At 43.0% G+C, this 27,871-nt stretch overlaps 1 protein-coding gene across 3 annotated transcripts in view; it reads right to left on the bottom strand.

Annotated features, from left to right (window-relative positions):
- OCA2 (OCA2 melanosomal transmembrane protein) overlaps positions 1 to 27,871 on the bottom strand; it is a 226,474-nt gene that overhangs the window by 189,076 nt on the left and 9,527 nt on the right. For 2 of the 3 annotated variants that reach the window (XM_054813836.1, XM_054813837.1), the window contains exon 2: positions 11,990 to 12,289. The exons of the other annotated variant lie outside the window; for it this stretch is intronic. In XM_054813836.1, the coding sequence (XP_054669811.1) occupies positions 11,990 to 12,258 (269 nt within the window). In that variant the 5' untranslated portion in view covers positions 12,259 to 12,289. The remainder of the gene's footprint in view (positions 1 to 11,989; positions 12,290 to 27,871) is intronic. 3 annotated transcript variants of the gene reach the window in all.

The raw sequence follows: 27,871 nt of genomic DNA, 5'->3' as shown, positions 1-27,871 counted from the left end.
AGGAGCCATGTGCTGCCAACGGATGCAACAAACCTCTGCATTTATATGATATTATGACATAGCCCTGCTCGTTTAGCCTACACAATTAAAGACACATGAGAGAAAACAGAAGGGCATTCCTTGTTACCCTCCATTCTGGGTTTACCATTCCTTTTTTCAGACAGATTCACTAAATTCACGTTCATGCTTTTCACTCTAAGAGGTTTACATGATGAACCAGCTGTCTCCTAAAGAGGATTGCAGTTCACGTCATTGACGTGGCTGAGGAGGTAGAGTTGCTCTTATCACTCCTAAAAAGATTAGAGACAAAAGAATATTTGAAGCTGCTTTTACTTTTGTATTTTCTGAGCAGCAGAGAAAATAATTTACATAAGACCACAAGAGTGGGTGGAGAAGTCGCTGTGAAATATTTACCTATCCTATTCAAGGAAGTATTGTATTAATCCAGGATTAGACTTCTTACAATAAATTTGTCAGTAGCGTAGCGCTTCCTCCTCAAACAGCAATTGCGATGCCCTGCCAGGCATACCAGGTCAATACAGCTGCCAGCATGGCCACCTGAGAGAAATGCTTTCAGACTCCACCACTGCCAGAGCTGCGCTTCAGTCAAGGGAGTCCTTGCAAAAACTCTGCTCAATGGCAGCAGGGACTGAGTGGCAGATGGACTATGTTTGCTGTCCTTACTGACTCGCACGGAAAAGGGAGCAGCTCAGAAAGTGTGAGCAAAACCTTCAGCCTTTCACAGGTGCTTCTGAACGATGCTGATTCACGGACAGTACTGAGTCAGTATCCTGCTGCATTTCTGAAAACTGTGAGTTGCTGAAACTGCCAATCTGTTTTCTATTTCACCCTGCCCTAAAGAAATCATATAAAAATGTGCAAAGAAAAAAAAAAACAAAACAAAACAAAACAAACCTAATTGCATTAATTCTGAACCTATTCAGTTCTGCCAGACCCGGCTCCAGCTCGCTGTGCTGTCCTTGACTTAGCTCCGACCTGCTGTGGACAGAGCAGGACTTCTGCTGGTCCATTAGCACAATTATTGCAGGTTGCCCCTGCAGTCCCATTAGTACCTATCAAGCAGAGAATTGCTTGCTTGGTCACTGTCTGTAAGCATTCTGGTGACTCATTTATCAGCTTTTGCTCTATTTCAGAGAGTAAATCACTTGAGCTCCTTATGAATAGCAGGTTTTAAAAAAAAGCCATATGATTTGCCAGACTACAGACTGTGACCCTAATTTTTTTTAATTCACTGGCTAATTTCTTCCATCTAAATTAATCTATTTTTCCATCAACTACATTCACTTTAACATGAACTTCAGGTCTTAAATATATGACCACCACTATCCTGAAAATTTTTGCTGTGGCGGAGGAATGATTTCCGGTGCTTCTAACACAAGAGGACAAACCATTCTGATGCTAATTAATTCTAATGGGAGAGGCATTTAAAGTGTTGGGCAGACCAAAACACATCTCTATCACCAAGCAGAACTATGTTCTAAAACATATGTTCCTAACAGTAAGCTATGGAAAATAAAAAAAAAAAAAAAAAGGAAATATTTCTTTCTGTACCCCTTGCAGGGTGGGATTGTTTGACTTTTTGAGGGATCGTGGCCTTCCATGTTTTTATCTTGTTAATACGTCATATTTTTTGTTTGGAAGACCAAGCTGTAAGTACTCACCAGTGCAAGGCGTTCAGTGTAAGCAAGGAGTGCCGTTAACTCAGCCGGCTCGCTTCAAGGTTTAGAACTGATACTTTTGTACTCCTTTGTTAACTGCAGCTTTGAGTGGAGCTAGGATTTTTTATCCTAACTGAGGACTGATTGCATCTGGCTTACAACCACACCATTAACTTGCTTTTATCTAATTCACTCCATAGCTCACTACACCCTGGTCTCACTCTGTATTTCATGCTGTATTTCAGCTACACCCAGTGTCTCTCCGTAGCCACATGGAAGGGTTTCCATCCATCCTTCTCACTATTCCTACTGTCTCTGCCTTTTATTGATATCTCTCCTTCCAGACACTTCTCCTTCCACCAGTGTCTCAGAGTCCTCTCTCCCCTCTCCAGTAGCTCTCCAGTAGCCTGGGCAGAGGCTGAGGCATATTTTTGGGCAAATAGTCAGTACAAACTAAGCTACCCGAGCTCTCATCTGACTACCCTGACTACTAGGAAAGACAGTAGCCTGCAAACTGTTTTCCTCTCCTCTTCCTTCAGGCCCTTTTATTTTCAACAAAGTGATAGTTAGTCACTGGAAGAAGAAGCAAGAGGATGAAATGAACAAAACAATGCTGATTATCAGGAAATTTACTTAGAAAATACAATACCTGAATTACAGTTGCTCTTTCAATGGATGTTTCATTATTTAGAGAAAGAAAAAGTGTTAAACTGAAAGAGCGAAAACAAAAATAAGAGTGCCTTGGAGCCTGGTGGCCCATATACTTACTCAAGAGCTAGGAGGTGTGTGTTTACTATCTCTCAGACCAGGGTGGGAATTGTACACTCACCTCCTACATCTTGTGCAAAGTAATTAAATGGGGCATTTACAGTAAAAGAGCCACACCAGCATTACTTCTTTTTTGACTGGACTATGAAACCAAACTGTCCTTGTGCTGGGTTCTCTCCTTTTCTCCTCCTGTGCTCTGCTAAGTTCATGGGCTCCTGCCCTACCTCAGGCTCACTGAGGTCCAAGCCTTAAAGCTGAATAGCCAACACTTACTGTCAAACATCAGCTTCTTCTCCATGATGCCATTTCTCAACTATTTTTGGCTGCATTTTCAGGTTTTGTCTTGCTCAATCCTTCAACTGCAGGGCCTGGGTCCATGGAAAACGCATCATGCAGATCATTTACCACCCAACAGTAGTGCATGTCCACCTGATGCAGTGATACATGTAAGGGTTCTGGATTTCCAACGCTTTGTTTTTCTTCTCCCCAGTCACTGTCAGCAAAGACTCAAGTGTTCTTCCTCACATAAAGATTTTGCACACTTACATGGGGGGAAATTGGGGACAAAACTCAATTCTTATTAATTAGTATCATCTGACCACCTGCTAGTGCAAAGCTCTGATTCCCACAAATTGTTTAATATGTCAGAGCTGCCACCCACACACAGGCAAATCAGCCGGGAACAAAGCACACGGAACAGTTTTTCAAAGAAAAAGCTTCATTTGAGGGATACTGAGCCTTTGAGCTATTTACTTCATCTTACGTTGATAGCTACTCCTCCTGACAGCTATTTAAGCCCCATGCATGCCCTCCTGCTCAACTGTGACTGGCTCTGTGCAACACATTTCTTTTCAAAGTCTGGCTGTCTGGTTGGCTTAACCCTTCAACCCTATAATGTAAAAAAGTCATTGCTGACATTAAAAGCCTTCCTCCATTTAAATAGAGGTTTACATGAGGAAACAGCTGTCCAACCCCAAAGAGGATTGAAGCTTGTATGTTACTGGCATCTTTCCACAATTGGCCTAAGAGATCTAATGAAGACGAACCCCACATAACCATATTATTAACCATTAGGAAGAGAGCAGCTGCTTGTAAAATTCAACAGTTTTGTGCAATGTCACGGGGACTCAGTTGAAACATTTGATCTTTGGAGGTTGGTACACTGCAAATTTTTCACTGAGTATTGAGTTCAGTTTTTAGCCTGACAGTGGAAAAGTGTGAAGCAGTTAATTAGTACCCCCTAATTCTTTCAACAGAGCACTTAAACCCAAAAATTAATAGTGGGGGATTTTCATTTACCAAAATGTCCTGTCAGAATCAAAAAGCATTTGAGTGGCTACATGGGAGTGCTGTGATTTTAGTCTGCCAATGACAGAACAGAAATTGTAGTACATGACCAATCTGAGATATTGGGAATAATTATATGAAACAAGCACCAAGAGGATGAATAGTACACAGCAAGAGAGAAATTAAATATCTCCGAACAAAGTATAATTTATCATGAGTAAGGTCTATGTCTGTTTGTTTCATTAACAGCAAAACATAAGTTAAAATCAGTCTTTTGCTGAACACACATCTTTTGCTCAAATGAAGCAAAACACTCTCCTTAAGTTAAGCCATAAAACCACACTTCTGTCTTCCTTCCATTACCACTCCTAGTAGCTTTTTTCCAGGAAATGGGGAACAGCAAGTTAGAAGGGGGTAGCAGAACTTCCCAATAACTTATTTATTTGCCTATCATGCATAACGTTGTCTTTCTGTTATACTTCCTACTATTCAAGCTAAAGGTTTCCTAGGGCTGCTTATTGCTTCTTGTGAGTCGTTCAGGTTTTCAGTGGGATCTTGTGATGCAGTAGGGGCAAGAGCAGGGAGCTGCAATCTGAGCTGAGAGAGTCTCAGCAGTTCCATGCCTCTACACAGTTTTTTCAGGACAAGCTGTATGGCAGCCACATGCCTCCATGTTAGCAAAAAAGAGAGAGCTTGAGAGAGTATCTTCAAATCCAAATGAACCCAGTTAAATCATTTAGTAAAGTCATGATTTTAAAACTTCTATAATAATATTTGTTCACTGCAGTGTCATAGCACTTAAAGATCTGCACAGGTAATCAAAACTCAGAAACATTCACTACAGATAAATGGAAAGAAAGCCAGAAGTGTCACCATTCAGGCAGCAAGCAAGATCACCAGAAGCCACACGAGAATGATGAATGTGGTGGTTTGCTGTGAAGTCATCTTTCTGTCCTGGACTCCCCTAATGTTTGTGTGATTGACATGAAAAATCAGAAGGGTTCCTACACAAACACACAATTATGATGTGAAAATGACTGCTTTCCCTGTTTGACTGTTGAACAGAAGATGATCCCATTTTATTCTAATAGCCAAAGATCAAAATTAGTCTTAGGACACACAAAAAATTTGTTTTGAATGTTTTTGAGTTCTTTTTTTTCTCAGCCTTTTTCCTTGTCTGAAGAAGCTTTTAAATTGTCACATAAATTTTACTTATTTAGACAGTAACCATGTCTTCTTGCCATCTAATTCTAAGTCTCATGAATGTCCTTTAAGGGTAGCAATACATCAACATAATTAAAAATCAAAATTGAGATTTATAATCCCTCACTGCTAAAGGCATAACTTCACTTTCATATTTGACTTTCCACTATACAATAGCTTACCCTCTCCCAGCTTCTCCAACTAACTGGAAATACAATTGTAATCTTTCTGTTGTATTGCTGCAAACTGAGAATTCAATAGACATTTTTAAGTCACTGACCTTCTCATTGCAAACCAATCTCCCTACTGATCCTGGGACCACAGATTCAGGGCAAAGGAAGAGTTGGATTTGGTTGATTGTTTTTACTTTTTCTTACGTAAGCGAACATTACGTAGGTGAAACTGAGAGCCAGAAGAAATGCTGACAAAAATAGTTTTGCCAGATGAACACAAACTCAAGCAGATTCCAAAAAGAACAGATCTTTTTTTTCTTATCCCAGAGATGAATCTGCTTAATGAGGCACAAAGATTAAAGAAAAATACTTCCAAGGACTATCATATTAAATGACCAGCAAATTCCAGGGCCAAATTCATCTAAATATAACTTTAGTGGAGTAAGGCTAGGGCTTGATTTCATCACCTTCCTTTCACAGTCTAATTTCTCATGGAAAGTTCATGACATAATGAATGTGCAATTGCCAAGCATTTTTTTTTCCTAAGAAGATAAAGTTATTATCTGACCACCTAAAGGAGGTACAGCCCGCAATTACATCAAAGAGAAAGGAACCAAAAAGCAATGTAAAATGAATGCCACAGGGTCTAGTTACTCTATTACCCCCCTCTTCCACCATCTTCCACCACTTTTATATTCCAATGAATGCCCTTCTTTTTTCAGTAACATAGTTTTAAATAGCAACACAAAGTAATAGGTTACATGAAATTAAGAACTACTATTCATCTCAAATGGCCTTTGAGGTTCACTAACTCCTAAGCTGAAAAATGCTGACTTCACCCCCTTCCTGTGGATCACAAAGGAGGATTTCAGATTTGGTTGATATAAAACCATGCCATTAGGCTTTTCCCATGGAAGTAGCACTGATGATGATGAGACCAAGGCCACCAAGGGGCCTTTTTTGTGGCCCCATCCCGTACGTGCAGAGACACGATGGAAGGAAGTAGCTTGTGCTTTTGGAGATGTCAGGGCTGACCTGAGGAGCATTGCCCATGCTGCCAGAGAGCAGAGTGAAATCTTCCTGCAAGGTACTGGACTCAGGAAGGTGGCTTGGACCAATGTCTATCAACTGCAAAATCCACTTTCATGTAACTGTGATGAAAGAGAGCCCAGTCAATCCATTGTTAAAGGCTGAGGAGAATGAGAGAAGTGCAAAATGAAAATGCAGGCTTAGCTGCTGTTTTAAAACCTGTATTTCCCATAGACCAAACTGCACCACAGTTCAGTGTAAACATACACCTAGGCCGGGTGCATTTCCACTGAACGCCACTGGAGCTCATTCGTAGCCCACTTCAGAGAGGCATATCTGCATTTCCAGTGGTGAGCAGGACTGAAGGACGTATGTTCCTCACAAGGAGGACAGGGCTTATTTCACAGGGAAGGATGTTCAGGAAAGACAAAGTCAGAGTGACCACTGTGGATGGTCCAGACCTCCTCACTCAGAGCCCAGGGAGCCAAAGGCAATGCAGTAAAAGCTGGACTCAGAAGGGACTGCAATGCACAAGGTAAATGAGAAGGCATTTTGGCGGGCAGGCAGCCTGACACAATACACACACCAACCTAAATACCTGCAGCATTGCACTGCAGTCAGATCAAAATGTTCAGTCCAAGATAGGGTGGACATCTATGTCCCTGGGAAAAGGATCCTGCTCAACTCAAGAACATTTTCTTAAAGGTGATTTTAGCAACCAGGATAAATCCCCTGTTCCATTAAATAGATTCTTTGGAAAGTCTTGTCTCAGTGTACATTTGAACAATTTAGAGAACCTGGAAATCTTATCCCTGAAAGATAATTCAACAATTTAACTTAAGTAGATGCATTAAAACAAACCATACAGACATGCCAATTTAGTGAACCTCTTTACAGAAAAAAAAAAAAAAAGAAAGGATTTGGTTTCCTCTTTTTTTAAACATTAGTAGTTTTCATTGCAAGCAAAAAAACAATTTACATTAAAAGCTAATACGCATTCTAAAGAAACTAATCAAACAAGTTGTGAGTCTGCAAAGGTTTATCCGTTTTTTTATCTGCATTCTGTTGAGTAGTCCAGATGATTTAAGGGTAATTTCTCATACTAGAGGGGTCACACAGATCACATCAGTATTTTAACTGAACCTAATGTACATTGGCTAAAAAGAGCCAGATAAGATTCATCTCCACGCAAAAAAAAGTCAATATTGGCGGAGCAAGATCAACAAGGAGAAATTTCAGGAGATCCTTTTCTGAGGCCTAATATATTACTATAGAAGATTAGATACACATTTGTAAGGGAGCATGGGGATGATTATTTAATTGTACATCTATCCCTAAATCACACACAGTGACTACAGTTTACTCAACAGGAAAATGATGTTATCAAAAGACCTGGAGCTACTGCTTGCACTTGCAAGAAGGTGGGCTCACCCATGATTTAGTATTTTTCACCTCTACCACCTGTTACCATGATTTCCAAACTGTGGTTCATAGGTTCACAATAAGTTGTGCATCACCAGTACACAAATTCCTATCACCCATTGGAAAATAACAGGAAGACGGTTAGCCAGAAGGGTGAGAGCTGGTCCGTAAGAACACAATCGTGGGGTTTGTTCCTGCACTACGATAGTTAACAGGACAGTAAATAGCACTGGTAAACACACCTGTAGTAAGACATATATGTGAATTTGCAAAAGTAAAACCTTATCTCCAGGTGCACTCAGTCCTTCCCTTCCCCTGCCTGCCTCCTGTCCTGACACATATGTCGTATTTACCGTGCTCTTTCAAAACAAGATGACATTAACTCATCCCCACCACATGCTGAACTGAAGAACTTTTACAAGATTTGATTCTGCCAGTAAAACTCTTAGTCAACACAACAAATCCTCAAATGCTCCAAAAATCATTTCTAAAAGATTTATATGGCTTTTGTGGTCAAGCTGTCAATTTGATTATTTTTTTAATATTTAGAAAGCATAGCTATAATGATTTCCAGTTCTCACTCTGACAGAAATACTTTCGGATGCACATAAAACCTTGACTTGGGTTGCTGTAGACTTATAGGACACACTTACACTGTAGGTAAGTAAGAGGTGCAGCAAAGGTCATCCAGCTAGCCTGGCTCCCCCTTGCCCAGATCAGGGTACGTACCAAAATGCCCCAAACCTCCTTTACTCCCAGCATTAGCAGATTTCCTTCCAAATGAGATGTAGGGCCACAGAACAGACCTCAGCCCTGCCCAGCAATTCAGGAATGTGACCAACATGTCCAGAACTGTGGGGTGCCCCTGGGACTGCCACTCCCACCCTACCCAAACAGCCATGGAGAACCACACAAAGAAGAAGGAGGGAAGGAGAGAAATAAAAATAGTCTGTCCTTTGGATGAAAAGTCTGGCTGACTACAGGTAAGACTTACTGATGATTCTGATCTGCGTTATACTTCTGATCCACTTTAATTAAGTAATTACAGAAATTTTATTTTTATGTTTATTTAATTTTAATTAGTCTTTAAAAATAATCTGTTTTAAAAATTAAACTGCTTTGAAATCTACCACGTTTTCTCCTGATTTATAGCAGTGCAACAGAAGTCTCCAGCATCAGGTTCTGGAAGTTGTGCTGGCACTATTTCACCAGTGCAGTGTAAGTCATCTTGCTCAATGCAGACTTTCCCAGGCAGCGTTTCAAGGCCTGTGCTCTGCAGAAGCTCACGTTAGGTACAACACTGCTCTTGCTTTAGGCTCTGTCAAGTCACCTCTACAAATTATCAGAACTGCCCAAAAAGGTTGACAGTCCATCCTGATTGCCTTCCATATGCTGTGGTTGCTGCTAGCGCAAAAGATGCTCCATCCAGATATCAAAGGGTTTTTAACAAAGTGTATGTGTGAGCAAGAAATGTATAAAAAGCCAACTGCAATATTTTGGGGTCTATAAAATATTTCTAAACACTTACAAATAGAATTGCTGATGTTGTACAGTCCATTAACTATTATCTATTGCTGTGGTTTCACGTGGGCACCAGTGATACAGCCAGGAGCAGTCTGAGGAGGACCAAGAAGGATTACAGAACCCTGGGAACCACGGTGAGGGACTCTGCAGCGCAGGTAGTTTTTTCATCAGTCCTCCCGGTCACAGGGAAGGGGTTTGAAAGCGCCAGTCAAATCTGGTGAGTCAACAAACAGTTACAGGACTGGTGCCACAGTAGTTCGGCTACTCAGACCATGGGACTCACTTTGAGAAACCTGGTCTACTGGGGGCTGATGGCATCCATCTGTCAGAGCAGGGGAAGAACATCTTTGGTCATAGGCTTGCCAAGCTGGTGAAGAGGGCTTTAAATTAGAGTTGTTGGCGGAGAGGAACCTCAGTCCATCCCACTCCTACCAGTTTGATGCCAGTGCCAGCAACAGATGCCCAGAGCCGGGAGAAGGATCGCAGGTCAGCGGGAGAGCACCTGCAGTGCAGCACAGAGGAACTCCAGCCACTCCAGCCAGTCAGTCAGCTTCATCAGGGGCCCAACTTAAATGCCCCTATGCAAACACATGTAGCATGGGGAATAAACAAGCGGAGTTGGAGACATGCGCACGCCTGCAGGGTTATGTTCTTATTGACATCATGGAGATATGGTGGGATGGCTCCTGTGACTGGAGTGTTGGAATGGAAGGATACAGGCTCTTTAGGAAGCACAGGCAGAGGAGACGAGGAGGGGGTGTCACCCTCTATGTCAATGACCAGCTGGAGTGCATGGAGCTCCACCTGGGGATGGATGAGGGGCCAACCAAGAGCTTATGGATCCAGGATTAAAGGGAGGTCAGGGACAGATGACACTATAGTGGGAGTCTGCTACAGGCCACCCAACCAGTAAGACTGAGCAGATGAGGCTCTCTATAGACAGATAAGAGCAGCCTCACATTCACAAGCCCTGGTCTTCATGAGGGATGCCAACCACCCTGCTATCTGTTGGAGGGACAGAACAGCAGGGCATAAGTAATCCAGGATGTTCCTGGAATCCATTGATGATAACTTCCTTCTCCAAGTGATAGAGGAGCCAAGGAGGAGAGGTGCCATGCTGGACCTTGTTCTCACCAACAAAGAGGGGCTGGTGGGGAATGTGAAGCTCAAGGGCAGCCTTGGCTGCAGTGACCATGAAATGGTGTAGTTCAAGATCCTCAGGGCAGCGAGGAGGGCACACAGCAAGCTCACTACCCTGGGCTTCAGGAGAGCAGACTTTGGTCTCTTTGGCGACCTGCTTGGTAGAGTACCATGGGACAAAGCCCGGGAGGGAAGAGGGGCCCAAGACAGCTGGCTAATATTCAAGGGTCACCTCTTCCAAGCTCAGGAGTGATGCATCCCAACAAAGAGGAAGTCAGGCAAAAATGCCAGGAGGCCTGCATGGATGAACAAGGAGCTCCTGGGCAAACTCAAACAGGAGAAGAAAGCCTACGGAGGGTGGAAGCAAGAGCAGGTAGCCTGGGAGGAATATATAAAAACTGTCTGAGCAGCCAGGAATCAGGTTAGGGAAGCTAAAACCCTGACAGAATTAGATTTGGCCATGGATATCAAGGGCAACAAGAAAAGTTTCTACAGGTATGTCAACCATAAAAGGAAAACTAGGGAAAATGTAAGCCCACTCTGGAATGATACAGGACACCTGGTTACTCAGGTTATGGAGAAGGCTGAGGCACTCAATGAAGTTTTTGCCTCAGTCTTCACCAGCAACTGTTCAAGCCACACAACCCAAGTGGCAGAAGGCAAAGGCAGGGACAGTAGGTTGAAGGAGGTGATTCTGCCCTTCTACTCTGCTGTCATGAGACCCCACCTAGACTACTGCATTCAGCTCTGGAGCCCCCAACATGAAAAGGACATGGACTTGTTGCAATGAGTCCAGAGGAGGGTCATGAAGATGATCAGAGGGCTGGAGCACCTCCTCAGTGAAGACAGGCTGAGAGAGTCGGGGTTATTCAGCCTGGAAAAGAGAAGGCTCCAGGGAGATCTTATAGCAGCCTTGTAGAGGGCCTACAGGAAATCTGAAGAAGGACTGTTTACAAGGGTGTGTAGTGATAGGACAAGGAATAATGGTTTTAAGCTGAAAGAAGGTAGATTTAGATTAGATGTTAGGAAGAAATTCTTTACTATGAGGGTGGTGAGGTACTGGAACAGGTTGCCTAGAGAAGTTGTGGATGCCCCATCCCTGGAAGTGTTCAAGGCCAGGTTGGATGGGGCTTTGGGCAACCTGGTCTAGTGGAGGGTGTCCTTGCCCATGGCAGGGGGGCTGGAACTAGATGATTTTTAAGGTCCCTTCGAACCCAAACCATTCTATGATTCTATGTGGAAAAACTGGAACCCCTGTCCCCAAACCTGAACCTTTCATCATGTAGGAGAGGATACACAAGGAGCACACACTCCTTTTTACACTTGATATGTGAAGAGTCAGCTGTCACATTTGCATTATTAGTGCCATTTTAGTGTTCCCAACCTTAGCCATAGTCATTCAGTTTATGGCCTTATGATGCATTTTTCTGAAACAGGTGAGGGGTGGAGTATGAAAACTGTTTTAGCTCCGTGTGTTTTACAACACTTTGTGACACCAAGTAGGGGAGAAAAGCCATGTGTCTGATCTTGAAAACACCACAAAATTGGCCCATGGCTGCTATTAAAGCTGAGATTAGTTCAGAAATCTGGTGATCCATGATCTCCCCATGGCAATTAAGACTGCTCTGATGTCCCATTAAGCTTCCTGTTCTCTGTGTGGGAGAAACAGAATTCACTTAATGAACATACATATCTGCTCTGCAAGGAAGTAAAAATTAATTTGGATTAGGAGAAAAAAAATATTCTGTTTATCCTTACTCTTACCTTCCCTGCATGGGGACAGAAGTGAAATCCTTCCCCAGAGCAATGCAGCCATCCTCCCCAATTGCTGTTTTTTCACACAGGGTCTGTGGCTCTCCAAGGCTCGCTACCATGCCATGATACTCTTTTAATAGCTGCAGCTCATTGCAACTTCTGGTCATTGAATTGGCTGCCATCTTTGGAGATAAACTGGTTTGATGTAAAGATGTCTGATTCAGCTCCATCTCTTGTTGTCTAGAAATTGTACTGTCATCTTTGTTATCAAAGTACATCTGTCCCTGGGGGGGGGGAGTTGTGGTTCTCCTAAAGAAAGTGAAAACAAATGTATTAGGACTAAATTTAATTGACTCCATTTTTACTTCAGTACAAGCATGTTAAAAATGCCAAGCAGAAGATTTTTTTGTGCACCTTTGGATATTTGTCTTGTTGGTTTATTCCCACTAGGAATAATTCTAATGTTTTAAACCTCTCTGCAGCTTCAGAATTAGCCATTATAAAAACCCACTGAAATACGTAAAGAGATGGCTCTTCTATTCTTTCCATGTCTACCATGATTTTCTCCCATAAATTTCCCAGAAACTTGCACTGCCCTATCCCACAGAATAAGCCAAAATAATCTCTTCATCAGAGGCGCAAGAGTCACCAGTGTGGAACATCTTCCCAGCTTATAACAGCACTGTTCCACCACCACGACATGGCTTTTCTCCGGCCGCTGTGGTGGCAGCAGCCCTGCCAAAGCCACTGGTCTCCTCCAAACCCACTGGGTTCCTCAGAAAGCCACTGTCACCCTGAAGCTCTGGTACAGCAGCTGGCCCCTCATTAAGCAAAGCAGGTACTCGAGTTTTATGAAGAAAACGTGCCATTTCAGCAGTTGCCAGCTGCATTTATGAAATGTGAATCAAACCTTGATGAAAATTAGGTTCTATTATATCATTATTAATGGTGATTATAATAAAACTTAGTGCGTAACAGTCAAAAAGCTTTTATACTCTCATCATTAAAATTCAACGTGAAAATTTATAAAAAAAACACTTCAGAATCCCACAAAGTGCACAAATCAGACATGAAGACTGAGTTAAAGATCAGCCTGTCTTAAATGCATGCTGTGGAGTCTAATCACAGGAATATTTCAGGGTAAAGTGCTGAAGCCACTGCAGAGGACAGCATGACCTCAGGAAACGGGGCCGTCAGCCTCCAACGTCCCCACAGCAGGGGGAAGCAGCCTTTTTGGAGCACATACCTGCCCCTCCCTGCAGAGACCTCAGCACAGGACATGTCGGTAGACCTGCAGGGCTGTGGGCCAAAAATAGCACAGTAATAGGAAATAGGTTCTGCTTCAGTCCCAGCAGGAGAAATCACTAGAAACAGAAATAACAAAAAGCTAATGATGATTTTGTGCAGCTTTGAGGTCTCATAGCCTTGCAGGCTAGAAGGGAATAGAGGCTCCTGAAAGAAAAGACTGAACATACAAGTCACCACAAATGCAGATCTTGGCTCCAAGCAAAGGCAGGCCTGCTAGCCAAATCTAAATCAGAATTTCCCCAGGTGGCATTTCCTTCTCTAGTCCTGCATTTATTTATTTTTTTTTCTATTCCCAGTGCCCTCAGTTCTCATACCCTAATCTTCTTCACCTGTCCTTACAAGTAAATTGACTAACTTGACTCTTCCCACCATTACACAGTAGCTGGAGTACTGTGTCTGGTCCTGGTCCCCACAATTCAAAAAGATGTGTACAGACTGGAGGGAGTCCAAAGGTGAGGCAATGAAAATGATCAAAGGACTGGACAACCTGCCCTGTGAGGAAAGACTAAAGGAGTTGGGTCTTTTCTCCCTGGAGAAGAGAAGGCTCAGGGATGATGTCATCACAGCATCCCAGTACTTTCAAGGAGCCTACAAAGAAGATGGAGGCCCTCTCTTCACAAGGAGCCACATGGAGAAGACAAGGGGCAATGGGTACAAGTTGCAGCAGGAGAGGTTTCATCTCAATATAAGAAATAAATTTTTTACAGTGAGAACAATCATTCACCAGAACAACCTCCCCAGGAACGTGGTAGAGTCCCCATCACTGGAGGTTTTCAAGACATGACCAAAGAGGGTGATAGATAATCTCATCTAGGCATCCTTTCCCATGAAAGGTTGGACCAGATCATCTTTTGAGGTCCCTTCCAACCTGAGCTGGTCTATGAGTCAATGATTAGCAGCCTGAAAAACATCATCATAAATAAGCCTTTGGTTACTTGTTCTTTCTTGGTTTTCTTGAAAGGGAGAAAAAAGAAAAGGAAGGTACAGAGAGTGTGGTGAATTAATGAGAGAAAAAAGGTGGCAGCTATTGGCTTCACAGTGCTCCCATTTTTTAACTTGGCTGGCATACATCAGGAAACACTGAAGTTACTTCAGTTTTCAATGGATAATACCTCTCCTCCAGATATTTTCCTGAAGGGACAAGCCCCATCATCACCTGGTGTAAGGAGCACAAGCATCGCTGCTGTAATACTAAGCACGCTGTCACTGAGCTGGTCCAGGGCTTCTCCATAGCCTGGAAAGCACTGAATTTTGGTGATTCAAGACAAAACCCTGAGTGAGAGTCCTGGAAAACCAGGCATGCCACTCCTGCACGGTGGGATCTGAGGCTGGAGGTGTCGGAAGGGCCAACGCACACCACGCGGGGGCCATCACTGCCCCACCAACACCTTCTTGTCGCTTCTGGTAGCCTGCTGCCCTACCAGGCAGCCAGTTTTGCCTGTTCTAAAATCCCAAAGTGCCTTCCTTCCTAATAAATAACTTTGAAATGCAAATACTTCCAACTCCAAATGAAAAAGATAATTGTTCTTGTCTCCAATCTCACTCTATATGTTTACATACTCATTTTGTTAAGACACTCTGTAAATGATAATTGAGATATCTGCCCACTTATTCAATTTTTCATAACATTTGGTTTGTCTGAGTGCCTGCTGTGAAAATACACAGATTTTTAAATTATGTCAGGCTGTGGAAAGATGAGCAGTAAACCTACAGCAAATCAGGCTGTACTAGTTTTTAAAAGATGAGAACCTGAACACAACCTCTAAAATTGATCCTGTCTCACCCCAAAAGTGGGAAATTTTTTATCTTGAGGTGAGTCAGGTTCTCATATGTACAAAGCCTTAGCATGAAAGACATTTATTTTCAGAATTAACATCAGTGAAAAAATAAAAGAATGCGAAGGAAAAGAAGCTTGAGAGAAAACCTGATGCCTAGATACAAAACCATAAACCACATTATTGCACATTCACAAAAGCTTTGCCACAAGAGACAGGTTTGATTGTGATTACCTACATAGCTAAAACATTGCTAAGGCAACTGTCACCATGGTATCTAAGCTTCTAAGACATCAGTGCATTTACCATTCAAGAAATTCTCAAATGATCACATTTCTCTGTAGTTACAGAACTTTACTGTTATTTCTTCTTCCTTTTTCTTATCTTGCTATGCCTCCATCAGCAATGAGACACAGGTGAGATGTTATCATGTGAGGGTAAGGAGAGATTTTAGCCAAGGAAAAGTTCATTTGGGGTTCATCTCTCTGGAGTTATGCACCAGAAAGTATTTTTTAGCCACCACTAGAAATTGATTCAGCAACCACCCATCCAGAGTTTGAAAATAAAAGGGCTAATACAGTATTTAAGCCATGTTTGTTATCCCTTTTCATCCCTTTCATCCCAGTCCAAGCAGCTGAACATCCACTTTTAAAGTATAGGTACTAATAAGATCAACAGACTATTTTATTTAAGAGGCTTTGTGCAGCCTGCTTTTTGGTTGCAAAACAAAATGCTGGAGGCAAATGACACAGCTGGTAATACATCGTCATTTAAAACATTCTCTTCCTGGGTATCGATAAGCACAGCATAGCATTTTTGCAATCAAAAATGAAGCAGAATTTAATCTTAGGGGCCATGAGGCTACAAAATATCACATCTGCTCCAGGTAATGCCCAGAAATAGCATTTTTCCTGTCTTGCGCATCTTATTATCTATCAAAGCCTTTCTCCCACCAAGACTGGAAAAAAACATTACCTCTGCACTAAGTCACCTTCCCGTTATCAGGCAGAAACCCAAATTCTAAAAAATAGCTAGCTGAAGAGGGAGGATGCAGTGCTGCTGAGCGGAGTGTGCCCACACGCCTGCCTTCCGCAGGGGAAGGAGAACACGGCTCTTGAAGCAAAATTCATGCGCAGCCCCCAGAGCTTGCATTTGCCAGGGAGCCTCTCTCCCAAGAAAATTTCAAGCCAAATCTTATCTGCTTGGGAGATTTCTCTATAGCATCTGAGACTGAATAAACTTGTCTCTTGCTCTGACTCCTCTTTCAGAGTGCCCTTGTGCCAGGAGCACTGCAGAGGCCATGGGTATGGGCTGCTATGAGGAATCTCCCACAGCCATACTGACGGAGTACGTCAAGACAGAAGTGCCACCAAGGCACCTTTCTGTACATGCATCTCCTTCCAGATATGCATCTCCCAACAGCTTCCCCACTAGTCAGACGGGTGATGTTGTAGTGGCCTCCTGTGGCAAAGACACCTTAAAATGATCTCAGCAGCAGAAAGGAGAGTCATTATTCCTAGCCTGTGGCCCAGAGAAACAGAGCAGCTGTTTCAGCTCTACATCTCTGAAATCTTCCCATCGTAGGCTTGTCCTTGCATGGCCATTGCCGCACATATCCCTGACCCTGTCATCCTGGAGACAGTGGAGAACCATTCCCAGGACTGGTAGATGAAAACTCAGCTGAAAACCTATCCCTAGAGCCACAATCTAAAAACAAGACACCACACACACACACACGTGCTTCCACACTACCACTGCCAATACACACTTATTTATATTTATTTATTTTGAGTAATGTGATGTGCAAGCAAGCATTCTCAGTATTTCTTAATTGGTGTGTTTTGTCTTATAAATAGAAAGCATTTCTAGCTGTAGGAAGGAGCTAAGACTGGTTTGGGATGTAAAAAATCACTTTTTAATCCAGGATTTCACAGTATTTTCCACTGCAATTGTTTTCCACAAAAACCCTGCCTATTCTACGTATAGGATCCATTATCCCATAGGGCGGTGTTCGGGATTGCACAGAGTAATACTGCACAGAGCAGTCCTCCTTTGCATGACCCAGTGGGGAAAAAACCAGAGCATGATTTGCAGAGTGGGGCTGCAGGGCAGGCCACAGTAGCTTGTCGCTACTGACTCTTCCGTGGTTTTGGGGTCATTTTTTCATGCCACCCACTAGTTGCAAGAGGAATGATGTGGGTAAACCTTCATCATTATGCACCAATTGCACAAATAAGACTGCCTGAGGCTCCTGTCTAAGATGAATCTGACTTCTTATGTTTCAAATGAATTCTTGGCCCAGGAGATGACTGCATCAATGCAACATTCTGGGCAGCAAACCACAGCACAGGAGCAAAAGCAAGCAGCCCAGGTGGGGCGTCCTTGCAGAAAAAGTATTGTCTAACTGCATCCCAAGAAACCACAAAACCATCAGGCTGCACTAAGTAGTTGAGACATGAATACAGCAAGTAAGCATGCCGGAGCAGATGTAACAGAGAGAGAAAAGAGTGTTGACACAATTTGGCAACACTTTTAAAAACCATCCTGCCAGCAAAACATGGAAGTAAGACCGTGTCTTTCCTGCGTCTCATCTCAATGCCTGTGTCCGGGCAGGAGAGGCTCCATGCGTGCTGCTCGGGCACACACGTTGCTGTGACAGCAGCACTCCGCCTTTCCTGGGACGCTCTCGGGGCAGTTCTGCCGGGCAGCGCTGAACAGCAGCAGAAGCCGCCGAGCAGTCAGTGAAAGCGGCCGCAGGCTGCGCCCACCGGCCCCGGCAGCCGCCGCATACGCGGGCACAGGCTGACCCCTGCTGGCAGCCTGACCGCCGGCCAGAAACGGGGTTTTCCCGAGGAAAAACACACAGAGGAAACCCCATTTTTTTAAAGCCGGGTGTTACAGGAGGGTTCGCGACCTCGGGCTGCCCCAGCCGCGCACGGAGCAAGCGTGCCCGGTGCGGCAAAGGGGTGCTGGTTAGCTGCCGGGAGAGGAGCTGGCCACCCCCGCTTCTTCCTGGCAGTTCCTGCTGCAGCGTTCACCTAATTGTACGTGGATAAAACATCTGTAATCGGTCAGCAGAAACTGTTTCTGCATAAGCGGGAATGGTCAGATAGGGCAGGCCTTCGTGCGCTGTTGCGATGGGAAGTGGTTTGTATGTATCTTAAGGTAATCAATAGCATGGGTCATGGACATGCTACAGTGGTCAGGACAGATGGATTTTTAAGAATTTGTTGGAAGAAAAACAGTTTATGGAGCCTCATCTGGTTCAACCGAAGACGGCATTGACACAGAGACTTCCATCATCAGCCAGGCAGTCAGTGATCATCCTGTTTGAGAGATTCAGTTCCTCCTGTAACCATACCCTATGCAAAAGATCCCCATAAATTAGGATTTTTTTTAAAGAAAACACTCTATCCCTGAATGTCTATGTGTCAATGCCCTGCTCTTGCTCAATGTTTAGTCTAAAGAGTTGGTTTGGGGAGATCTTTAGAAGGAGCCTTTGCTGAAGGAAGAATGTAATTTCCTTTTTGCTTTCTTATTGCATCTGCCAAAGAGGCCAATCCAATGCTCATTCAAATGAATAGACAGACTTTTAAAGTATCTAATCAGATACAGATCACGAAATTGTAATACACAAGTTTTGCCCCCTGCCCCAGCACCACATTTACATCCTAGGTCCCCATAGAGCCCATGGAGAGAGGCAGGCACTGACCGCCAGGCCCCCATCCAGCTCTTGCTACGGTGGACCCCCGAGACAGAGTCAACACACCATGCTCTGGAAGTGCCTGTACCTCCCCCTGATTACCAAGGGACCTGGTGCTAAGGCAGAGGTGTGCTGTGAAGACATCTCAGCTTCCGTGAGCTAATTTCCAGCAAATGTTGGTAGCTTTGTGTCCAGGACAGGAGTCACTGGGAACATGAAACCTACGGCACCAAGTAACGCTGTTAGAGTTACTGAGGCCAACTCTGGGGCTTGGCCATTTGAAGACTTACTTAATGCTGTCACATCACTGAACCAGTGCATACACTGAAGTAGATTTATTGCTGGTAAGCCACGCAAATAAAGAGAGAGGGAAAGGTGAACGTCAATATTAACACAAGCTACTGAACTACTTAACCAACGCTACTCAGGCATGACAGTTGTGTCGTCTGTGCACAGGGCCGCTGCGGCACTCTCACTGGAACCAAAAAGGTGCCCACATCTTAGAGAAAAGCAGCTAAGTACTGTAAGCCCAGAGATTCAGGAGGCTGTGTTAGAAGTAGGCTGTATCAGAAGGAAAATGGTGCAACTTTGAAATAGTCTTACTTTGGGAAAAAAAATAAGGAAACCCTACAAGAGACTTGCAACATATAGCTGGAGACCTCAGCACATGTAGCTTGCTCTGATAAAGAGATGCTGAGAAGCTAGAGAGGTTTGAAAGGAAAAACAGTCTCCTTCCTGTCATGACCCAAGTGTAAACCCAGAGAAGGTTTTCTTTGCTCCTTAAGATATGAGTTGCTTTTTATGCCATAAAGTTAATGTTTCTGCATTCTCTTAAAAATGAGATCAACAGCAAATATTATGAGTCAAGAAAGCTGAATAGCCGGCTGAGATGTCCAAGGCCTTTCATTACAGCTCTGTGCAAGAACATGAAATGATTCACGCTGATGAATAAAACTCCAGCTCTATAGCCTTGCTAGAGGACTTTTGAGAGCTTGGTACTTCTCTATTGTACTTTCATAACCCATCATTACATGGTCACAGGAAAGCAATGAGATTTCACATTCTCAGGTCATGTTGAAGAACTTCTGTAGGTAACTGCTGAGGCCTCAAGATAGACACTGGCAAGAAACGCCCGGCCTTGCCTTGTGTCCCTCCAGCTGCTGCAAGCAAAGGCAGCGCAGGGTGACAGCAACACAGGCAGGAAAGGCTGTTAGGAAAGAGTATTCTGAAATCTTAAATGTCTTCCAATGGGTTTTTATTGATTATTACATATTGCTGGTGGTGTTATTTTTACTTTGGGTTCTTTATCCTTCAGACATGTCAGGCTAAGTATATAACAGGGCTCTATTCTGTTATTTGGTGCATAAAGAGGTCTTTCTATCTTTTTTTTTTTTATTATTAACAAACAAGGCAGTAAGAAGAGGTTGATTAATTGACAATATATTTTGAAATCATCAGAAGAAGGCTAGCTAGTTTCAGCTCTGCTTCATAAAAAAAGAAAATTCAGGTTGCCAAGTGGAAAAGGAAGGCTAATATCAGAGGTGGGGTTTTTATTAGTTTTATGCCCATACTGTACTAATAAATGTTACAAGTTTAACAGATTATTCTACAGACTTTCAAGCTTAACACGAAGCTCCCTAAAACAAAGTGCAGAAAAAATGTGTTATTGCCCCCTGAATGACATGTCTAGATGATTGTTATTCCCACAGTGTCAATCGTTCTTATGTCTAACTTGATAAACTGCAGGTGCTTGAAATTGCTGCAGCAGCTCCAATACTGATACGCAATAAGTGTTCATGTCACATTTCTCCTGCCCGCTGTTAGCCTAAATTTACTTCATAGAAAAGATGATGATAAGGAGTCTCTTTGCACAAAGGAATTAGAGCCTCCATATGCCTTGGCAGCTGTACCGTGGAAAAAGATAATACCAACAGGTGCAGAAGAGCAGAGTTCACTGTATTGCTGGTTCCTCCTTTATTCCAAACATGCAGCAAAGTGGAACAAAATAGATCTTTTTCCTGTAGGACCCAAGTGCAAATGGAGATGGCAGTGAGATAGACTTAACACTTTTTAGCTGGTCTTTTTATCCTAGTACTATCAGACTGGAGTTTGGTTTGTGAAGTGCCCTTTGGCGCAGCAACTGTTTCAACTCACAAACAAATCATACTACGTATGATTATACTTTTCAAAGTGAATGTAATTTTTTGACAGCCTGCTAATATGCCTGGAATTTTTACTTCACTGCAGGTAAAAATACCTGCTACGTGATTTGCTGACACTGGCCATAATACATCCAAGATAATTAAACCCAAGAGGGGACATTAAGGGAGCTAGTTAAGTATTTTGTACACATCCATTTCTATATTCAATGCTCAAAAAACTTGGAGGTTTTGTTTACTTTTAAAAAATTATTTTTATTTATTTAAAAAATTGTTTCCTTCCTGTACTAAATAGTTTCATGGCTATATTCAGAATTTAATCATCAGCACAAGACAAAACTATTTCCTGTTTTACAAAGCAATGAATGCAAAAATAATACTCTTCTGAGACAGTCATGGCAAAGAGCAAAGCGTTCCAGGAGCCAGACAGTGACCCTGTAAATGGACGTAGCTGTACTGATTTCAGGCATCATTAGTACTTCTTCTTTCCAGACAGCCGAAGGGATTTGGTTCTGTTCCTATCAAAGTTTTGCTTTGATTTTAGCTGGGACAGGGTCAGACCTGATTGAGCTAATAAGCCTCAGTTTGGATTAGATATTTCAGTGCTATTCCAATAACCCGCTCTGCTATGAAGTAAAAATTGATGGAGCCTATACTGAGTAAGCAAGGGGGAAAATGAAAACAGACATATTTAGAACTTTCTTTTTCTGGATTTGGGCACTCCATTAGCACTCTACTGGTGTACACAGCTTTTTACCTGCCTCATGTTGCAAACGAGCCTGCTTTTACGTACATTCATATTTCCTAGATGCAAACAATCATGCACTCAAAGGAAACACAGCATCTTCAATGAAAAATGGTGTTTCCGTGCTGTTGATGGCATGTTCATGTCATAGTCCTAACAAATTCATTAACTTCTCTCTCGGCTTTAAAGCATTCTTACAAAACCAAGAGGCTGAAAGCACATGCTATGGGATGTAGATTTGTGAAGCTGGCAGCTTTCTGGAGTGTTAAAGCTTATGAAAATCCAAATCCAAGCTAAAATGTATGGAATGTGAGCCTTTCCTCAGAGCTTTATCCAAAATGCATCGAGGCTAGTGAGAGTCCTTCCACTGACTTCACTCAGCTTTGGACCAAGCCTGTCAAAGATGTAACACAGGCTTGAAATGCTTAGCTTGTGAGACATATTTGGTTACAAATATAAGTTGCCCAAATCCATGACTCAGAGGGGAAGGCTGAACTGTGCAACCGCAGGGACAGAAGGTCAAGATCACACAGAGACACTGCAACCATCATGCTGGCAAGTCGGCCCCGTGGGCACAGGCAGAGGACAGGTGGGAAGGGAAGGACACCAGACCAGCCCTAGTCCACAGCAGAAGAGGAGGTCTATGAATAGGAATGCAGCGGCTGGTGCATTTCCATTTTCTGGCACTGCTCCCTGGAGACCGCAGTGGTTCCTCCTCCCTCACCCAAGGCAGACATTCTTTTCATGTTGGTGGGAATGTCATTATGAATTATTTCATTTAGGTATCACTGGGAAGAAGATATTTCAAATATGGCACAGAAACAGAGCTTTCCTACCACAATAAAAAGGAAGAGCAAGAAAATCTCCAAAGTGATCAAGCAATTTAAATATTCCAGCAACTGGAGATTGCTTTAAGCATTTAAGAGGAGGGGGTGAAGCCCCAGCCTAGCAGCTGCCACAAAACTGGAGACAAAGAGACAGCATTTTCTGTTCCCTGCTTTACTATGCATTTAAGCTTGTCTCAGGGCTAAGGTGTACCTTGTCTGTGAAATAACATTTGTCCAGTAGGTTTCATTCAGCAAAGCTGTAAATTATTTTGAGATTTTGAAGAATCGTGTTATAGTAGCAATAGTTACCGCCGCTGCTCATCAAAATGTTTGGACTCTGCCTGAGAGTACACCTGAGCATGTTTCCCTGAAAGGGGAACCGAGGGTGGCCTCTCTGTTCAGATCATCTTAAACAAACCGCCCCGATGAGTGATTAGATTTGTTGGCATTCGCAGAAGACAGTGTGTTCCTGGGCAGAAAGTTCACTGCACAGAAGAGTCATTAGCGAGCTGTTCTGTGAATCCCTCCAGGTCTCCAGAAGGTCTGCAGCAAGAATGCATTTCTGAAGCAGCTGCTTAAAGATCTGAGGGAAACTTGGCTGGAAGAATAGCCACATGATCCTCCAGTCCCTCAAGTATTTTTGGCTTTCAAATGCTAAGTCCAACGTGACATGACAGCCTTATACAATCAAAAATTCACCATTGACCAACAGAGCAATGCGACACTGTGACAGTTAAACAGAGGGAGGGAGGGAGAAATGCACCCACCTTTCCCTTTCTTTCTTTATTCTCATTTGAAGTTTTTTAGCCTCTAGCAGCTCAGATGGAAGTGGAATCCCGGCTGGCGTGCAGGGCAACACACTGGCTGGGGAAGGACGGGCAGCCTTCCCTGGACACCTGCGGCAACCCGCACGGAGAGCAAGTGCACTCTCCTGAGCACGCACGAGGGTCACGACCACCTCGTGTCAGGGCAGACCCATGGGCACAGCCAGCTCTGAGCTTTAGAAAAGTTCGGATGAGGTTGTTTCATCTCTAGTTCCAGCCCTCCATCGTCACACTATCCCTTTAAAAATCCCTATTGAAAAATAGCCCCTGAAAAACACAATTTGCTGGTCACCGAGCTCAACAGAGGGCTGGAAGAAATTGTCACCTTGTTGTGTGATAATTGGCTCCACTCTGCTCTTGGTCCCTATCCTTATATTCGGGAGATGACACCCTGTTCCCACAGTGGGACACAGGTACAAATAAGAAGGGGAAAGGAGACAAAACTGTTGGGCCTGACGCTCACAGTAATAACTTTTCTCCCTACCATAAAGCCAGAGCAAGATACATTTGCACTTACTCTAAATCCTCTTTTCACAGTCAAAGCAGTGTAAATGAATGCTAGGGCTGGTGGGAATAAGCACTATTATCTTCAAAGAGATAATTTGATCTAAACTTCTCAGGAAGTTTCACTGGAATATAGAATTTTCTTTACCCCGATACAATTTGGAAATCTCACCCTAACAGTCATAAAAGAAAGTGGAAGACAATGACTAGATAATTTCTTGCATCCCAAAGTCTTTAATTTAATCATGGATCATACTTCAGGAGACATATTATTCAAAGATATGTATGAATTTCACATCAAACTGCAGACATTTGTTTCTTTTGCTTCATACAAGATAATTGCTAGATTATGGATAATTGTTAGATAAAAGTCTTCTCTTCATTTATCAAAGTTCACAAAAGTTACCTCATAGCAGAAATGGTTCTGAGTTAACAGAGCAACAAAAAAATTTACATTATTAACTTTCTCTGACATCCATGTAGTCTGTATTTTGAAGCTAAATACCAGTTATTTGAAAGTAAATTGTCTTTCTGGTGCTCAGATTGTAGCTCAACTAATTTATTGCTTAGTAAAGTCCAAAAAGAGTTATGATTATTCCATTCAAATTGTTTGAAAGTGTTGATGAAATCTGTTGCATTCAATGTTAAACATTTTTTTCTGATTTGTGGAACTTAAAAGCAGTCTGTGGCTACATGCAGAACAATCTCTCGGGGCGGGGTCCGGGGGAGGAATTTTCTGCTCTGTTTCATAGAGCCAAAAAATTGGACCTCTGGGTTGATTTCTAGAGTAGAGAATAAGAAGATAAAGAAACCAAATTCATATAAAGAGGGGAAAAGATGTCTATAATCTGTGAATGACTGATAAACATATGTAAAGCATTTGTAAAAGAATGCATGGGTTTGTTCCTTTCAAAATGCAAGGAAAAACAGTAAGAGCTGCTTAGCCCAAATATTGCATTACTAGGACCTGGTGTGAGAAGTTTCCCGTTGAAAATACAGACACCTTCAGCTTAGGGTTATATCCCCCAGAATTAATGAGATACCCTTTGTTTAATGGACAGCATTGCCCTTTGAATTTTTTATGATTATAAACTGTTTTTCAGGCAGCCATCTGATCCCGTTCAGAGCAAGCATCTCTGCATACAGACCTATGCAAATAATAGGAGCAAGGAATGCAGCCTGTTTACAGAAAATGAAGCTACATAGCAAGGAGGAGTGGCCCTGCAAAATGCTCCAGCTTTTAACAGACAAAGGAAGCCTACAATCTCCTGCGCCATGCAGCAAAAAAAAAAGAGGAGTGTAATCCTTGAAGGTGTAAATCCAAATAGTGTGTAGGAATTGAGATTGTTGTTTTCCCTCCACGTAAGAATTTGTTACACACCAAGTGCTGGATGCAGCGCTGGGGCTCCCCTTTTGGAAAGGAATTTGCAAGAAGGGAGGCAGTGCAGAAAAAAATGCAATGAAAATAATTCAAGGGCTGGAGAAATGTCTTACTGCAAAGAGATCAAAGGTATTCAATCTGTTCCATTAAAAAAAAAAAAAAAAGATGGATCAATGACTCAATTACTAGGCCACCTTCACAGAGGGAAAATATCTGGTACTGAAAGGGTCTTGAACTTAGTGGACAAGGCATGGCACAAACTGATGGCTGGAAGCTGAAGCCAAATAAATTCAAACAGGAAATATAGTACAACTTTTATTATTTTTTTTTTTAAGTCATCACATTGATTAACTACTGAAACAAACTACTGAGGACAGCAGTCTGGCAATGTCTTCTCAACTAGATTTATCAGTAGGACATCTGCTTAGACAAGGCATGCTGCTCAGTCCAGCACTTGGAAAACTGGCTGAAATGTGCAAATGTGTGATAAAAATGTGAGAGTTCGAGTTGAGAGTCCCCCTCAAGCCCCAAATGTTATGAAAGTCCGGCTGTACAAATTTCCTTTTAGTCCATGAGCTCAAAATCATTTGGGGTTAATTTTCTACCTCAGGAAATAAATCAGTGTCAGTATCAAGTGGAATTTAGTTTTTAGACCTTGGCTTTGCAGATCTTTGATAACAACCAGGGAAAACAGAAATGGTTATCACAGTAGAAAAAGTTTCAAAAAAAAATCCTTACAGTAATGTGTTCCTTTTGGACCTATAAAACCTTTAGGAGGCTTAGGCAAAAAAAACCATCTAGTTATTGAGATTTTTTTGTACATTTTCATGCTTAAAAAGCAGTGCTTCTGCCAGCAATTTTCTTTGAACACTGTTATTTATAGAGCCACTTCAGCAATGAAATAGGAAGCTGTAATCACACTCTACATGCTTTGGCAGCCCTTGACATGGGCAGGATGTCTGAGAGGTACTGTATTCAGACTATCTTTTTTTCCTTTCTTAATAATAATGAGAAAGATAATAAAAATCTGTCTTCAGAGCTTCCGTATGAAAGGGGAGAACTCATTAGCTGAGAGACACACAAAATGCAAAGAGCTCATTATGCTTTTGCGATGAAGATACCAAGTTTAGCCAGACATTGTATTTTAATTGGATTTTCCAGCAGTGAGAGCAGAAGACTCTCAGCCCTCCGAGGAAATGACTCTGCTCTTTCCCTTTGAGCCCCTGTAACTAATGGGACATCTCCAGACCATTGCTCCTCATGACTCCAGCCCCAGTGGAGCAGATCCTTCACCCACCCTGCAGAGGAGGAAGCTGCCGACGATGAGCGCCGGTGCCTTCCCAGCCCCAAGATGCTGAACCTGCCAAAATACCTTCCAATAGGCCATACTTGAGGGGGGCTTTGTTATGTGCTCCTCTCATCAACCCAACTCTTCTTCCAAACCTGAAATACCTCGGCCCCTGCTGCTTCTCCTTGGGAAGGTGCTAAAACGGAGCCTCACGCTCCAGGGGAGCTCGGCAGGTCAGCGGGGCCCACGGGCACAAGCCTTGGGCAGCTGCTCTGCCGGGAAGGCAGCCTGGCTTCTGCAGCAGGCTCCAACGGCCTTGCAGAGCACGTCACGGACTCACGCTGTTGCTTGAATTCACTGCGTGGTATAATAAGGGATTCTGGAAAATGAACGTAGAGTGGCTTTGCTTTCTTTTAATACTCAGAATACAGGTAAAAAGCTCAGAGCAGGCTGCTTTTTCACATTACTATGTGATACGCACCGTAGAATAATTCATGTTGTAAGGGACACGTGGAGGTCTTCTAGTCCCAACCCTGCCCAAACCAAGGCTAATGCCAATCTGAATCCAGGTTGCTCAGGGCCTTGTCCAGCCAGGTTTTGAATATTTCCCGGGACGAAGATTCCTCAGCCTCCCTCTGCCCATTGCAGTGCTAACCTGCTCTCAGCGTGAGAAAAAATTCCTTACAATCAAGCAGAATTTTTCTTATTGTAGCTTGTGTCTGTCGCCTCTTTCCATGTACTGTGCACCACTGAGAAGAGCCCTGCTCCATCTCCTCTATAACCACCTTCGATTGTTGAAAACAACAATAAGATCCCTTCAAAGCCTTCTCTTTGCCAGGCTCTCTCTCGAGAGAGAGAGAGAGAGAGAGAGAGCATAAACTCAAAAGGCTGCACATCACACATTTCATATCCCTGATACCTCTGTGAGTGTCGACTGGCACAAGCAGCGTGAGGAAGCGAGGGCAGGAGGTTAAAATGGAGCCCTACCAGCCAGAACACATCACCTCTGGACGGTGGCACTGACATCTTGGCCAGCCCCAAGAAAAAACTTTTAAAACCTCTGTCTCAGTTCTCCTACATCTAAACATTGCATCAATAAACTTTATCTCGTCAGACATTTGAAATTTGTAGTGATTTGAGATTAAAATGGTCTTAAGCAGCAACAGTGTTGCAAGTCCATCAGCAGCAACATTGTCTGTAGTCAGCCAGGCAATGAATAAAATACTCTGTTTTAAACTGAAAATGCATCCCAAGTACACCTACCCCTGTCTGCACCACACATGTAAGGCAGTGAGGCTGGACTGCCAGTCCAGCAGCAGCCCCGTTCCTGCCTGCTCTAAGCCCAAGGGACTTTGTATAAGGTAAATGGCTTCGTGC

This window comes from Grus americana, chromosome 1, assembly GCF_028858705.1.
Source record: "Grus americana isolate bGruAme1 chromosome 1, bGruAme1.mat, whole genome shotgun sequence".
Taxonomy (NCBI): domain Eukaryota; kingdom Metazoa; phylum Chordata; class Aves; order Gruiformes; family Gruidae; genus Grus; species Grus americana.
The sequence above is the reverse complement of the archived record's forward strand: the minus strand, read 5'-3'. Positions and strand labels throughout refer to the sequence as shown.